The sequence below is a fragment of the Garra rufa genome, chromosome 19 (assembly GCF_049309525.1).
Source record: "Garra rufa chromosome 19, GarRuf1.0, whole genome shotgun sequence".
NCBI classification, from domain to species: domain Eukaryota; kingdom Metazoa; phylum Chordata; class Actinopteri; order Cypriniformes; family Cyprinidae; genus Garra; species Garra rufa.
Window position 1 is genome coordinate 42,452,196 of NC_133379.1, and position 12,845 is coordinate 42,465,040.

Sequence of the window (12,845 nt, forward strand, 5' to 3'; positions counted from 1 at the left end):
CGATCCCTTTCTAATCGTCTGAACGTGAGAAATAAATGAGATGGAAACGTCGGGATGGTGCCGCCGATCGCTTTGTTTTGGAGCGGCACGTTTATTTTTACCGACGCGTGTGATTGTGTGCCTTCGATCAGCTGGAATCTTTTACGCTGTCTGTGATTGATTAATAAAGTTTCACTGTGTAAATTTCATGTGTTTGATTGATTTATTGAGTGTTTATAAAAGTTGAACCACTGAAAATACCATCATCTTTACTAGAGTAAATAACCCAAGGAAACGTTCAGATGTGTTTTCAGTCAGTTCATCTGTACAGCAGCTGCTCTCGAGGAAAGCGTTGCGTTCGTTCGGCGGATGTGCTGCGTTCATTCGGGCGGCGGCGGCGCTTCCGTCTCGGCTCGAGAATGTTCCACCAGGCGAAAGGCCTCCATGAACTCGTTGATGTCGATGCTGCCGTCCTTGTTGAAGTCGATGCTCTCGGCCAGATCCGAGATGGCTTTGTCGCTGATGTCCGTCCGCAGGTGAGAGCTCAGCAGCTTCCACGTCTGATGAAACTCCTCGAATGAGATCAGACCTAAACGCATCAATCTGATCTGAGTATAGTGTTGGAGCTAAATTGGAGCTTTTTCACCAGTAAAGTTTCATTTATAAAGCATGTGAACACCTCATAAACCTGATCTGATCACCTGAATGGTCCGTGTCGATCATTCTGAAGATGCTCTCCAGGTTTGAATGATGCTTGTACAAAGTCTCCAAGAGGCTCATGTTTGCAATCTGCCAGAATCAAATACATAGAACTACTGGCTTATTGATGATCAGTAATGTGGCAGTATTTCTTAACCGAATGGCTTTTGTTCTTTCGGGAGTTATATGTTAACCACAAGCAAATCAGCCTTTCATTTATAGCTATTCATTTTGGTCTACATTCATCTCTAGCGGGTTTGTTTTCTCTGAGCTCACCTCTGTGTTCGGCTGGATGACGGGCAGCTGGTTGACCCATTCGTGATAGTTAAGCGTCCCGTCCTGCGTGCCGCCGCTCACCAGCTGAGACCTCAGAACCCTCCACGGGAGACCCAGACGCAGGACCTGCTCCACAGCGACGGCCCAGTGCTTCACAGAGATCAGACCTGAGACCACAGACGGATCAGACGACGACTGAGAGATCTTTGGTAAAGATGGCTCTATGTGCTCATTCTGAACATCTCTTTTACGTGACTAACTGCAACCCATTTCGGGTCTCCGAGTTTCTACTAATTCTGCATTTCCCAAAAGTATCGTAAGCCTAAGTAGACTGTACAGTCGTGGCCAAAAGTTTTGAGAATGACACAAATATTAGTTTTCACAAAGTTTGCTGCTAAACTGCTTTTTAGATCTTTGTTTCGGTTGTTTCTGTGATGTACTGAAATATAATTACAAACACTTCATACGTTTCAAAGGCTTTTATTGACAATTGCATAACATTTATGCAAAGAGTCAGCATTTGCAGTGTTGGCCCTTCTTTTTCAGGACCTCTGCAATTGGACAGGGCATGCTCTCAATCAACTTCTGGGCCAAATCCTGACTGATAGCAACCCATTCTTTCAGAATCACTTCTTGGAGTTTGTCAGAATTAGTGGGTTTTTGTTTGTCCACCCACCTCTTGAGGATTGAGCTCAATCCTCTTTAGGAGACCATCCTGGCGCTTGCTGGACTTTCTTGGACGCCCTGAAGCCTTCTTAACAATGCAGTGGAAAGTTTTTTCGGGATTAAGTTCATTTTCATGGCAAAGAAGGACTATGCAATTCATCTGATCACTCTTCATAACATTCTGGAGTATATGCAAAGTACTATTATAAAAACTTAAGCAGCAACTTTTCCAATTTCCAATATTTATGTAATTCTCAAAACTTTTGGCCACGACTGTAGAACCATTGCCACTAAAGGTCTCTGTGAATGTAGCTCACAATGCTTTTGAGAAACACAGCCCTGGTCAGTTGATTCAGGTGAGTTAGGGTTAGGGAGAACAAGGCTGACACATGCTCTTCTAAGCTGTGAAGAAGAAGGTGAGTGTGTGTGTGTGTACGTTTGCTACCTGTGCCCTGTGGGTCGTATTCCTGAAACTCTCGGATCAGGGCAGATTTGTGTGCAAACAACTGCATCCTCAGAGCCTGTAATGCAGACCGTTCCGTTCGTCCCACACTACACACACACACACACACACACACACACACACACACACACACACACACACACACACACACACAAACACACAATCAATCAATCCTGTTTAACACACTAACTGAAATGTAACATTTTAGACTGAGCCACATTAGTTCAGCTATCACACACTTTTGTGTATTTATATTTTTTTGTGTGAAGGACACCCCAAAACAAGTTTTCAGATTTCACTTCTAGTGTGTGTGTGTTCACCTCTGTCTGAGCGTGAGTTCTCGTGTCGATCTGCTGGCCTGAAACAGTTTGAAGTGCGGAATGAGGTCGGGACCCAAACGAATGTAAGCGCCTCTGTTGCTGCCAACGTCGTAGTAATTAGAGGCTGAAAATATTGTCAGTACCTGCAAATGCAAAATAATCAACCCCTCAGAACACATTACAGTCAAACTGGATGGATGGGTAAACGGTGGATTAGACGGATGAATGGGCGAACGGATGGCTCACCCTACCGTTGTGGCAGAACTCATAACCTTCCTGTTTGCACTCATGAGATCTGATGAGAAGCTGCAGTTTGTGTTTGTCCAGCACTTCCTGCGTGACGTCCGGCCCCCAGTAACACCCGCCACCTCGAACCTCATTGGGGACACAACCGTTCTGAGACATCGGGTCACTCCACAGAACGTCCACTATCTGGAGAGCGGCGTGTGAGACAAACTGTTGATCGCACATGATGTCTTGAAACTAAAGGACAACACCGCAGATCATATTTACCGGCTCCGTACTCAGACTGAAAACTGAGCTGTCCTGAATGTACCACCATTCTTGCACAGGAATTTTAAGAACCATGGTTGTTGAACTGCAAATGTCATTACAGTGGAAAAATAAAAACTAAAAAAAAAAACCTACAAACTTTCTTAAATCAACATATGCTTGATTAATGGTCAATAGTATTTTATGAAGCAAAAACTGGTAAAAAGAAAGAAAAGCAAAAAATGGTTCTCAGTAGTGTGGAGGGATACGGGTGCTGCTTAAACCCAACATTATTGACTGTCTGCATCAGCGGTAAGCAGCTTTGGTCTTAAACGGCCCTCAACGCTGCACATTCTGAATGTCTCGGTAACATCAGAGCAGTTTGATTACGGCAAATGACGACACAAGCCAAACACGATTAGGTCACCTTTTACAAAACACATGCTGTCTGGTCCTAAGAGCACAGCAGACTACCTGCACACACACTAACAAAAAGTACCATGGTATTTCCATGGTTTGTCTGATTTGATTCCATGGTAATGCCGTGGTATTCTTGGAAGTAAATTATGGTAATCGCTCAGTACCACAGTATATATAAAGTACCACGATATTACCATCTGATACATAACTGTACCACAGTATTGTGCCACAGTAGTTTTTTTCTAAGGTTTCTTCAAACAGTTTGGTCATACTGTGATGAGTGAGAGAAACAGAGAAAGACAGCAGTGAATTTAAGTGTGTGTTTGGGTTCAGCTTAGAGGTCTGCATTCCCGCGGCTCTCGACCACATTTCTTGCGGCGCGGGAATAAATTTCCAAATAAAAGCGGTTGCGGTCGGTAACTCTGGTGTAATTCAAACGGGAGCAGGCGGTAACAATATCCCGTTCCCGACGTCTTTTCTGAACAGCAAATCTGCGCTTTACTCATTCTTATCAAGCACCTGTATGCTACAGTCTGTGCTCAAAACTGTTACGCACTCGCTGCACTCTTAGACCAGTGCTTTCTGCTTCATGCATTTTCTTGGCAAGGTCTCATAGGCGCGGGAAGTGGGGGTACTGATGGTGTTTTTTTTCTGTGGGCAACTGTTTATCACTTTATCAGCGTTACTCCAGAGCGCAAAGCCATATTTGGAGTGCCAAAATCTTCATAAGGTTATGCTGACTGATTTTTGGATTTTTCTTTTTTTCCCCCTTTGCCAAAACAACTTATACTACTGTTTTGGCAATTAAAATAGTTCAGTTTTGCATGTAATGGCAAAGTGGTTATAATTTCGTTTCTTTTTTATTAAGTTAATTTAGAAAAAAAAAAAAAACTTTGCATTTTTTTGTTCGTTAAACGTAAGCTTTTTGTTTCTTAAAGTAACGACCAAGCGGCCGGCAGTGAGTTGACCTACTCTATGTTTGAGTAGGTCAAAAAAAATATATATATAGGCCTATATAAATCCAATTGTTTGTGCGGAGAGTGGAAACGTGTTTTATATGGAGGTGCCAGCGTGATCAGTTACATTTTCAGTGGAAACTATTTAACCGTTATTTTTTGTCAGGCATGATAAATATATATGTAGAAAGCTTTAAATTAGTACTTAACGAAATGAAACAAATCGAAAACAAAAACTCTTTTATATAGCTATTCCGTAAAGATGCATTTATCTCTAACGAGGAGATGGATGAGGAAGATCGTTAACTTCATCACTGACTCAGAAAACACTAGTTTATAAATAAATAATTTAAATATCACCTTGCTATTTCACAGTCATGGTGATTACTTTTGCCGGTGCTTTGTGGCAAGCTTTAGCCTATTGCGTGCACTTGAACGCAAAACACTTCCGGCTGCGATGAAGATGCGCTCAATGCTGCTGACAGGACCGTCCGAGCCGCTCTTGATCATATTCATTGTGCAGTAGTCATGCTAACATGGTCTGGTGTTTCCACCAGCGCTGCAATTTTTTTAATCACCATTGAATGTCTAAACTATAATTTTAGCCCGCATTTGATCTATGACGGGCTGAATGCAGGGCTATAATACGTCTTTAAAAGTGGAACATGGAAATATAATGGATGTACTGCGAAATTTTTTTTTTATATATTCTGTATTGTTTCCTAATAGTTAAATGTGAGATTCTGGAAACGAGAACTAAATTTAGCGGGAACGGTCGGGTCGGGAAGAAAATTATTCTAAGCGGGCAGCGGGTGAACAAAGCGTGAATATATAGCGGGAGCGGGTGGGTGCGGAACAAAACCTCGCGGGAGCGGGACTAGAAATGCAGTCTAGTTCAGCTTATCACTGTCATGATGCTCAAGTGAAGTTCAGTGGGTTCACCTGTTTCCATTCATCTGTGTCTGCCTCCAGAACCTCAGCAGAATCTGAATCAGACGGCAGACTGAGACCCGCCAGACGACGTCTCTCTCGCAGCTCCTCCTCGACGGATCGACCCGTCCGGCCGGACTCTGAGTGAACCGAATGCCTCGGGAGCTCCTGTCTGAGTCGCACCGGTGCACCGTGAGTCAGAGACTGAACTCTCCTCCGTCCCGAGCTGAACTCGTCGAGAGCCGCTTCCTTCAGCCTCGCCGATGCTCCTCTTCTCTTCAGGGGCCTGAGAGCTGAAACAAACTGAGGGAAAAGAGACCAGAAGAGAACGACTGACACACATGAAACACAACAACATCCTCCACTGGATTTAATCGAAGAGTAACGTACTCGGTGACGCTCCAGTTTGGTAATCACATTCAAGTCTGTCTTGTCAGAAATTCCTCCGTGTAGAATCAGAACTTTCTGGTCAATAACTGTTGCCAGCGGCAGCCAGCTGAAGATCTTCTGCAGAAGTTTAAGAATCATTTTCCCATGAACCTGTGACAACATCAGAGAAAAGCACTCAGTATCGCTCTTTCACGGCACGAAGATGATCGTTTGTGTTTGGAGCCGTTTACTGTGAGTTCTCGCATCAGATAAAAACGAGTGAAGATGCTATTATGGTTATTCTTGGTGTGAAGAGGCTTTTACTGTCATAACACTGCACATATTTTCTGCAGTAGTGTATTTGGGCACCCCACAATTGTGTAGGGCCCCAACAGATCGAGAATTAAATCTGATCAGTTCTAAGTGTATTCAAATCATGATCTTGTTATCCATTTAACAAAATGTGTTTGTTTCTGTCTAATTCAGAGAGCTTAAATCAAATGGTATTAATAGCTAAAATACTCTGTATGTACAAAACTATTTGGATATTCTGATCTGGTATTGTAAATACATAGACATTAATATGGAGACATTTTCTGAAATGTTTCTGTAGGAATTTATGCCCATTTATCCAATAGCATTGATGGATGAGAAGGCCAGGCTCACAATCTCTGTTCCAGATCATCTCAAAGGTGTTGGATGGGGTTGAGGTCAGGGCTCTGTGTGGGCCGGTCAAGTTTTTCCACACCAGACTCATCCAGCCATGTCTTTGTGCACTGGGCAACGGAAATAGAAAAGGCCCTCCCCTAACTGTTCCCAAAGTTGGAAGCATAGCATTGTCCAAAATGTCTTGGGAAATGTTAACACTTAAGCCTAACTTCTCTGGAAGTCAGAGGCCAACCCCTGAAAAACAGCACCAATCTTTAGTCACCAAATTTAGACTCGCCCATCAGACTGTGATTGGTCTCTCCACAGAACAGGTTTCTGCTGCTCCAGAATCCAGTATCTGTGTGCTTTACCCCACTCCATCCCACACTTGGTAATGTGAGGCTTGCATGTAGGAAACCCATTCCAGGAAGCTCCTGCCACACAGTTTTTGTGCTGATAGTAATGCCAGTGGAAGGTTGAAGCTCTTCAGCTCTGAAATCAGCAGAGCGTGGGCGATTCTCAGTACTCGACCTGCTCTGTGACCATATGTGGGCTTCTTGCTGCTGTTGTTTTTAGCGTGTAACACGCATATGCATGAATTCAAATGTTTGTAGAGGGATCAGTGGTCTCTCTGTCAAAAACCTGCACTTTAAAACCTGTTTTCAAACATTTGCGTTTTCAGACCCTCAGAATGGTTGTTGTGTAAATGAACGGGCAAAACACATAGGCCTGGTTTCGCAGACAAGGCTTAAGCCTAGTCCTAGACTAAAATGTAAGTCTGAGTTGTTTCAACTGAAATAAAATTGCACTGATTGATTTTAAAATATATCAGTGCCTTTATTTTGTCTCAAGATGCACACCAGTAATGTTTTTTTATTAGCATGTTTATAAAAATTACTTAAATGTCCTAATTGAACTATGGTCTAATCCTGGCTTAGTCTAAGCCCTGTCTGGGAAACCGGGCCACAAAGTTTTTAGTTGAAAGTAGTGTTGCGTAAACAGCACCTCAGTCTGGAACCTTCAGTTCTTCAGGAAATCTAAAGTATAGGTCAAACTGAGTTCAAATGATCTACAAGACAATGTTTGAATAGATGTAAAGCGGTTTGTGGATTTCATGACGGTTCTTATTTGCTAATGCAGACAAACTAATGTGTGAATAGACAGACGAGTGGAAGGTGTAAATCCTCTTAGAGCAGGGGTGTTCAATCCTGCTGGAGGGCTGCAGAGTTTAGCTCTAATCCTTATTAAATGCATCCAAACAAGCTAATGAAATACAATTGTCCAGGCGGGTGTGTTTGGGGCCGGTTGGAGCTAAACTCTGCTGGACGTCAGTCCTCTAGAAGCAGGATTGGACACGCTGCCTTAGAGATGAGTGGTGGACGGTTAGTTCACCTGGTATTTCCCCAGAACTTCCTTAGTGAAGCCATATCTGCATGAAAGCAAAGATTTTCCATTTTACAATGTACATAAATCCAATACTCTCAGATCCATCGCTATCTGAATTTGATGCTCACAAACACAAATTGATTGATTTGATTTGATCCATAACATCTCCACCTCAGATTGACGATGTGGTCCTCATGGTTTCCTCTGTTCAGATGCACGTCATGCGGATACAGCAACAGGAACGCGAACAGAACTAACAGGATCTCTATGGACTCTTTTCCTCTGTCCACAAAATCACCGTTGAAGACGTACGGCGTCTCCGCCGAAGGAAAACCGTTCTAGTATTGAACAAAAATCAGTTACTGTCACATTTAAATGCAACAGATTTGAAATGTGGATAACTGAATTTTACTGACTTTGTAAAAGATCAACAGCAGATCCTCAAGATGGCCGTGTAAGTCGCCTGCATGAGCAACAAAGAATTAAATTGCTTTTGTACCCTTAAAAACGGCGTGTCGTGTCGTAAAACCCCTTGAGAATGAGGTGTGAGTGTGTTACTCACCGCAGATGGTGATCTCTTTGTGTTTGCAGGTACACACGTGACTGATGTTGGGCATCAAGCGCAGGAGCGTCCACGTCTTACCCAGCAGCTGAAGTACGTACCGCGCGTGAAGCTTCTACAGAGAGAGATCTGCCCTTAAACACGCGCACTCCTGCAGCTTCCGCTGACAGATGAGAAAGACTGAAGACGGACTCATTCGCTGATTTGAAACTACATCATGCTATTTTGCCGCTTTGATAGATATGATCATACTTGTTTGTTTTTGAAGGCGTCCACCAGCTCTGTGACGTTGGAGATGGTCAGCGGGAAGGAGAGATGCGGGCCGGTGTAGACGTCCGGAACCTCAATGTCCTTATAACAGAAGTGTTTCTCCCACTCCGCGTCCTGGAACAGCTCACTCTCGCCGAACATCTGAGAGACCAGGTTCCCTGAGCGAGACGGTGGCAAACTGTTCAGTTACACGGATCACTTCACGAGATGAGACGCCGTTGAAGAATTTGAGACTTTTCTTACTTTGGCTGCTGGCAGAACTGAAATGATCCATCAGGTAACTGAAGAAATTATACATCTGCAGGGACACAAACAGCATGAGCGTGTTTCATGTGTAAAGACTCAAGAATAGGAGGCAGGAATATTAACAAGACTGTTATAACAGGTCTCAGATGTTTCAAGTCTCTCTGACTGTAAGTCTGTGCTTCATTACTGCCGGAGAGACGTATTTGTGGAGAACTTCACCTTGATATGATCCTGTTGTCCAGAATACTCTATAGACTGAAAGACGTTCCAGGTGCAGCGTCGTCTCATCTCCAGCCGCGCCGCATACTGACGGTACCAGCGCTGGATGAGCAGCGCCGCCCGCATCGCTAGACAGACAGAGAGACAGAGACAGTCAGGCCAGCAGGAGACGTGAGCCATGTTTCTTTAGACTCACAGAAACGTGATCTGTCTGACCTGTTGCTGCTGCTGCATGTGAAAGAAACAAAAAAAGTGTTTGACATTCATTCACTCTCACTGACCACAATGAGACATTTACGGAAATAAATGAGAAGGAATTACCTGGAACTGAGATGTTCCCTACGGACAGACACGACAGAGACACGGCAGTGTGAGCTGTATTTCTCTCGGTCATTTAATGGCATTAGTGTCTAACTTCATCTTGTGTTGGTTCACGCACCTCGATCGCATGGTTTCAGCTGCGGCGGGTTTGATTTGGTGACTCTGCATCCCATGTCACGTCAGTCGGCCGTCGCACACCTATGGATTCATTCACATTTCTGAATCTGATAGTCTGAATTACAATCATAACTAATTGCCTTCACATTAAAGAAATAATGTGTCCTGTCCTCTTAGACCGGGGCTGGGGAACCTGTCGAGTTTAGCTCCAACCCTAATCAAACACACCTGAACAAGCTAATCAAGGTCTTCAGGATACAGGGTAGAATTTTTTTTTTAGTATTGGAGCTAAACTCTGCAGGACACCGGTCCTCAAGGATCAAGGTTCCCCATCCCTGTCTTAGACGGTGTTGGGTAAAGTTAAGAAATCCATTTCAAAATTGCGTTACTCCTTATATAAAAGTACTTACGTTACTTTTTATGGAAAGTAATACGTTACATTACTTTTGCGTTACTTTTGTAATTAGGGCAGGGGTTGCTTGTTTGTTTTTAATGTATAATAATTATATGTTTGGCAAATGTAAAAGATCTTTTGCACCAAAAGTGAAATGAATAAGCCTCAGGCCGAAGGAAAAGTAAATTCACGTCTGTACAGTAGAACAAACAAGAAGAATGTTGAACTCTCTTTAGCAATGAAAAAATTAAGCACAGTTGTTATCTAAAGTAATTTTAGCTTTTTAGTATGGTGGAATTGGATCATCGAAGGTCAGCAGGTAATAAAGACAGTTAATAAAATAGGATTAAATACGTAAAGGCTCCTCACAGCACTTATATATTATTGCTTTTTTGTTAGTTTTGAATGCTTCTGTTGTCCTCTTTTGTATGTCACTAGGGATAAAAGCGTCTGCTAAATGACTAAATGCAACATATTTCATTATTAAATATATATATATATATATATATATATATATATGAATAAAAATCGAATTCTTGTTCTGCGTTGCCTAACCTGTGTGGCTCAGAGTAATTTAAGTCTAATTCTACAAATGGCCTACAGCTAGTGTCCACTGAGCGCCACACTCACCCGATGAGGGTTAGTCAGACTCCATCCATGACAGCAGAGCCTGTGAAGGTCCACCAGCAGCAGAAAGTGTGACAAACTTCACTGTCAATGAACCTGGAACATCTGCGTAAAGAGAGACAGATGGTGAGATGGAGCTCATCCGCGTGACCGCTTCATCAAAACAACACGCCGCGGCTGGATTAGGGTTAATACCGTGTCTCGGCTCCAACCCAGAATAGACGGATAAAGAGCTGCTAAAGGCCGCCGGGCTCCGTGTGTTCGAGCCTGTCGCTCCGCCGTTCAGAGGTGACGTCTAACAGAACACAGCCATGATACTCAATGGACTTGAAACATTCATTTATTTAAAACGTTTGTCATGGGAAAACAGACCAGCTCTCCCCGTTCATAACTGGTATATTTATTAGGCTTTAGTATAAAAACAAGTGAATACCAGTTTTGATTTATCTATAGAGTTATCTATTCAAATCATGAGTGTATAAATGTACCTTGACGGGACTGAAGTAATGTAGCACTCTGTAAGCACGTGTTCAGAACTGGGCTGAAAGTGTGTTGGTTTTGACCAGTGTGTGAATACAGTTAGGCTCCATCTCTTGACAGGTCAGCAGTGAATAAAACCATATTATAAGTTGTCCTCCAATGGCTCCGATTTCTCAGAATGACAGATAAACGGTTGTTTCTTTCTTTAGATTGCCGTTCACACGCAGGTGTTGGAGTTCTTCCTGACGCAAGGGAGTTACGGCGTGACGGTCTCAAGGACAAACAGCCAGCGCTACTTTGATTCGGTTCATCTGAGGTCAGAAGAGAAACTACAGATGTTACAACAATGTCCAGCTTTGTATTTCTCATGAGAAATGACTCGTGGAGTCAAATAAACATCAGAAAATATGGTTCTCGTGTTTATTTCTAACCCTGTAAACACTGGCTAATTCGTGATAAATAACCAGGTTTTAACCCCAGTCCTGAACATGTGCACACAGTCTTGCAAAGCGGTACTAACCCGCTACATTACGTTAAGCCCGTCACAAAGAACCCAACTAAAATTCATAAATATTTGATTTTCAAGCTATTCTTGCATGACACTCAACAGGGTGCAATCTGTTAACGGCACCAGGTTCGATCGCCACGTGTGCTGGAAATGAGGCACGTATCGCACAGATGCAGACCCGTTTCATGAATGGTTTCTTTATTTGTGCCGCATTGCTGTTCTTTCTGATCTTTTCATATTTCCCATCCGTCCTCCCGCAGGTTCGAGCTTATCGTCTTTGCTAGTTTGTAACCGTACGATTGTGTTTTTCTCAGTTCCACCTTTATTCTCCACCTCCTTTCCAACACCATCCGTTTGCTCGACATAAAAACACTGTAAAGTATTCCAAGGCCAAACTTGAACAGAGGAGATAAATCCCTGCTTTCCCAGGCCCCTACAATCAACATTCATTCATTCCTCTCCAGCGGCAGCGGGAGTCCAGAGAGCGTCCGTCTCAAGACACCAGCGTTAACCTGCGATCATCATGCGTCTGGCCTTGTGTGTCGTAGTCGTGTTGTTCGGGTGTCCTCTTGGGAAGATGTTTGTTCTCCATCCTTCAGCTGAGGCATCTGCTGTGAAAGTCAACAGGTAAGAGCCACAGTTTTAAAGACAAACATTGTTACGACAAATGGATTGAAGATCTTGTTTTAATCGTTCCTGTAACCATCATTCTCACCTTTTTGAATGGTTTTGGGAAGAGTTTAATGCATTTGTCGGGTAGATGTCGTTACAGCTCGTTCACTGTAAACAGTCTATGAATCCAGATTAACCTGAAGTCTGCTCAGAGCATAAGATGACAATAGCATGCTGCTCTTCTGAGACCTTAACACTGACTGTCCCAGTGACCTGATCATGCTTGACTGACCAAAAGAGAATTACTGCATATTGCCAGAGAACTTTTCTTGCTCTGGACTCTACTGCAGTGTTTTGTTGTGTTCAGGTTGACTGTAAAAACACATGTAAAGTTCTAGAGATATAAATGAGGGCATCTCCCTTCTTCTCCGGTGTCCTGTTACGGGGTCAAACGCTGAGCCTTCACAAACACGCCAAAGCTCCGGCAGCACACGGCTGCGCTCCAAAACATTTGGCTGTGATCTGACATGCGTGCACACACACACACAAACACACACAAACACACACACACACACACACACACACACACACACACACACACACACACACACACACACACACACACACACACAAGGTCTGCAAAGGTGTGATTGACATTATGGGTTAGCAATGATATGTGTGGTTTTTTTTTGGCAGATGCAGGGGAGAACTGGATATCAGGAAGATCCTTCTGGAATCACTAAAGCTCCAGCAGGAGCCTCGTGTGTCCGTGTCAAAGATGAATCATCTGCGTGACCAGTGGAAAGCCACTTTCAAAAGCACCTTCCCCTCCTCACCAGGTACCCTAAACCCCAGAAATCAGGTTCATGTAAAGACCAGTTCAGT

At 43.4% G+C, this 12,845-nt stretch overlaps 2 protein-coding genes across 4 annotated transcripts in view; one reads left to right on the forward strand and one right to left on the reverse strand.

Moving 5' to 3' along the window:
• Nucleotides 1-183, forward strand: part of nup54 (nucleoporin 54) — a 9,707-nt gene extending 9,524 nt beyond the window's left edge. For all 3 annotated transcript variants that reach the window (XM_073823883.1, XM_073823884.1, XM_073823885.1), the window contains one exon: nucleotides 1-183. This exon is cut by the window's left edge and continues 239 nt beyond it. The gene's annotated coding sequence lies outside the window, so the exon portion shown is untranslated.
• Nucleotides 180-10,473, reverse strand: LOC141291869 (serine/threonine-protein phosphatase with EF-hands 2-like). Its single transcript, XM_073823882.1, has 16 exons — nucleotides 10,364-10,473; nucleotides 8,902-9,420; nucleotides 8,680-8,734; nucleotides 8,419-8,594; nucleotides 8,167-8,281; nucleotides 8,021-8,067; nucleotides 7,776-7,942; nucleotides 7,611-7,647; nucleotides 5,592-5,741; nucleotides 5,214-5,504; nucleotides 2,650-2,835; nucleotides 2,404-2,546; nucleotides 2,066-2,172; nucleotides 955-1,121; nucleotides 681-768; nucleotides 180-568 (listed from the first exon to the last, which is right to left on the reverse strand). Exons 2-16 carry the CDS (start codon nucleotides 9,079-9,081, stop codon nucleotides 360-362), a joined length of 2,118 nt encoding a protein of 705 aa, XP_073679983.1. The 5' UTR covers nucleotides 9,082-9,420; nucleotides 10,364-10,473; the 3' UTR covers nucleotides 180-359.
• Between the last annotated feature and the right edge of the window lie 2,372 nt (nucleotides 10,474-12,845).

Coding starts and splice junctions, on each gene's coding strand:
- LOC141291869 (XM_073823882.1), bottom strand. CDS start 9,081: ATGGCTCACGTCTCCTGCTGGCCTGACTGTCTCTGTCTCTCTGTCTGT. Junction 2,547..2,649: donor AGTTCTGCCACAACGGTAGG/GTGAGCCATCCG, acceptor TTGCATTTGCAG/GTACTGACAATATTTTCAGC. Junction 2,173..2,403: donor GAACTCACGCTCAGACAGAG/GTGAACACACAC, acceptor GTGTGTGTGTAG/TGTGGGACGAACGGAACGGT.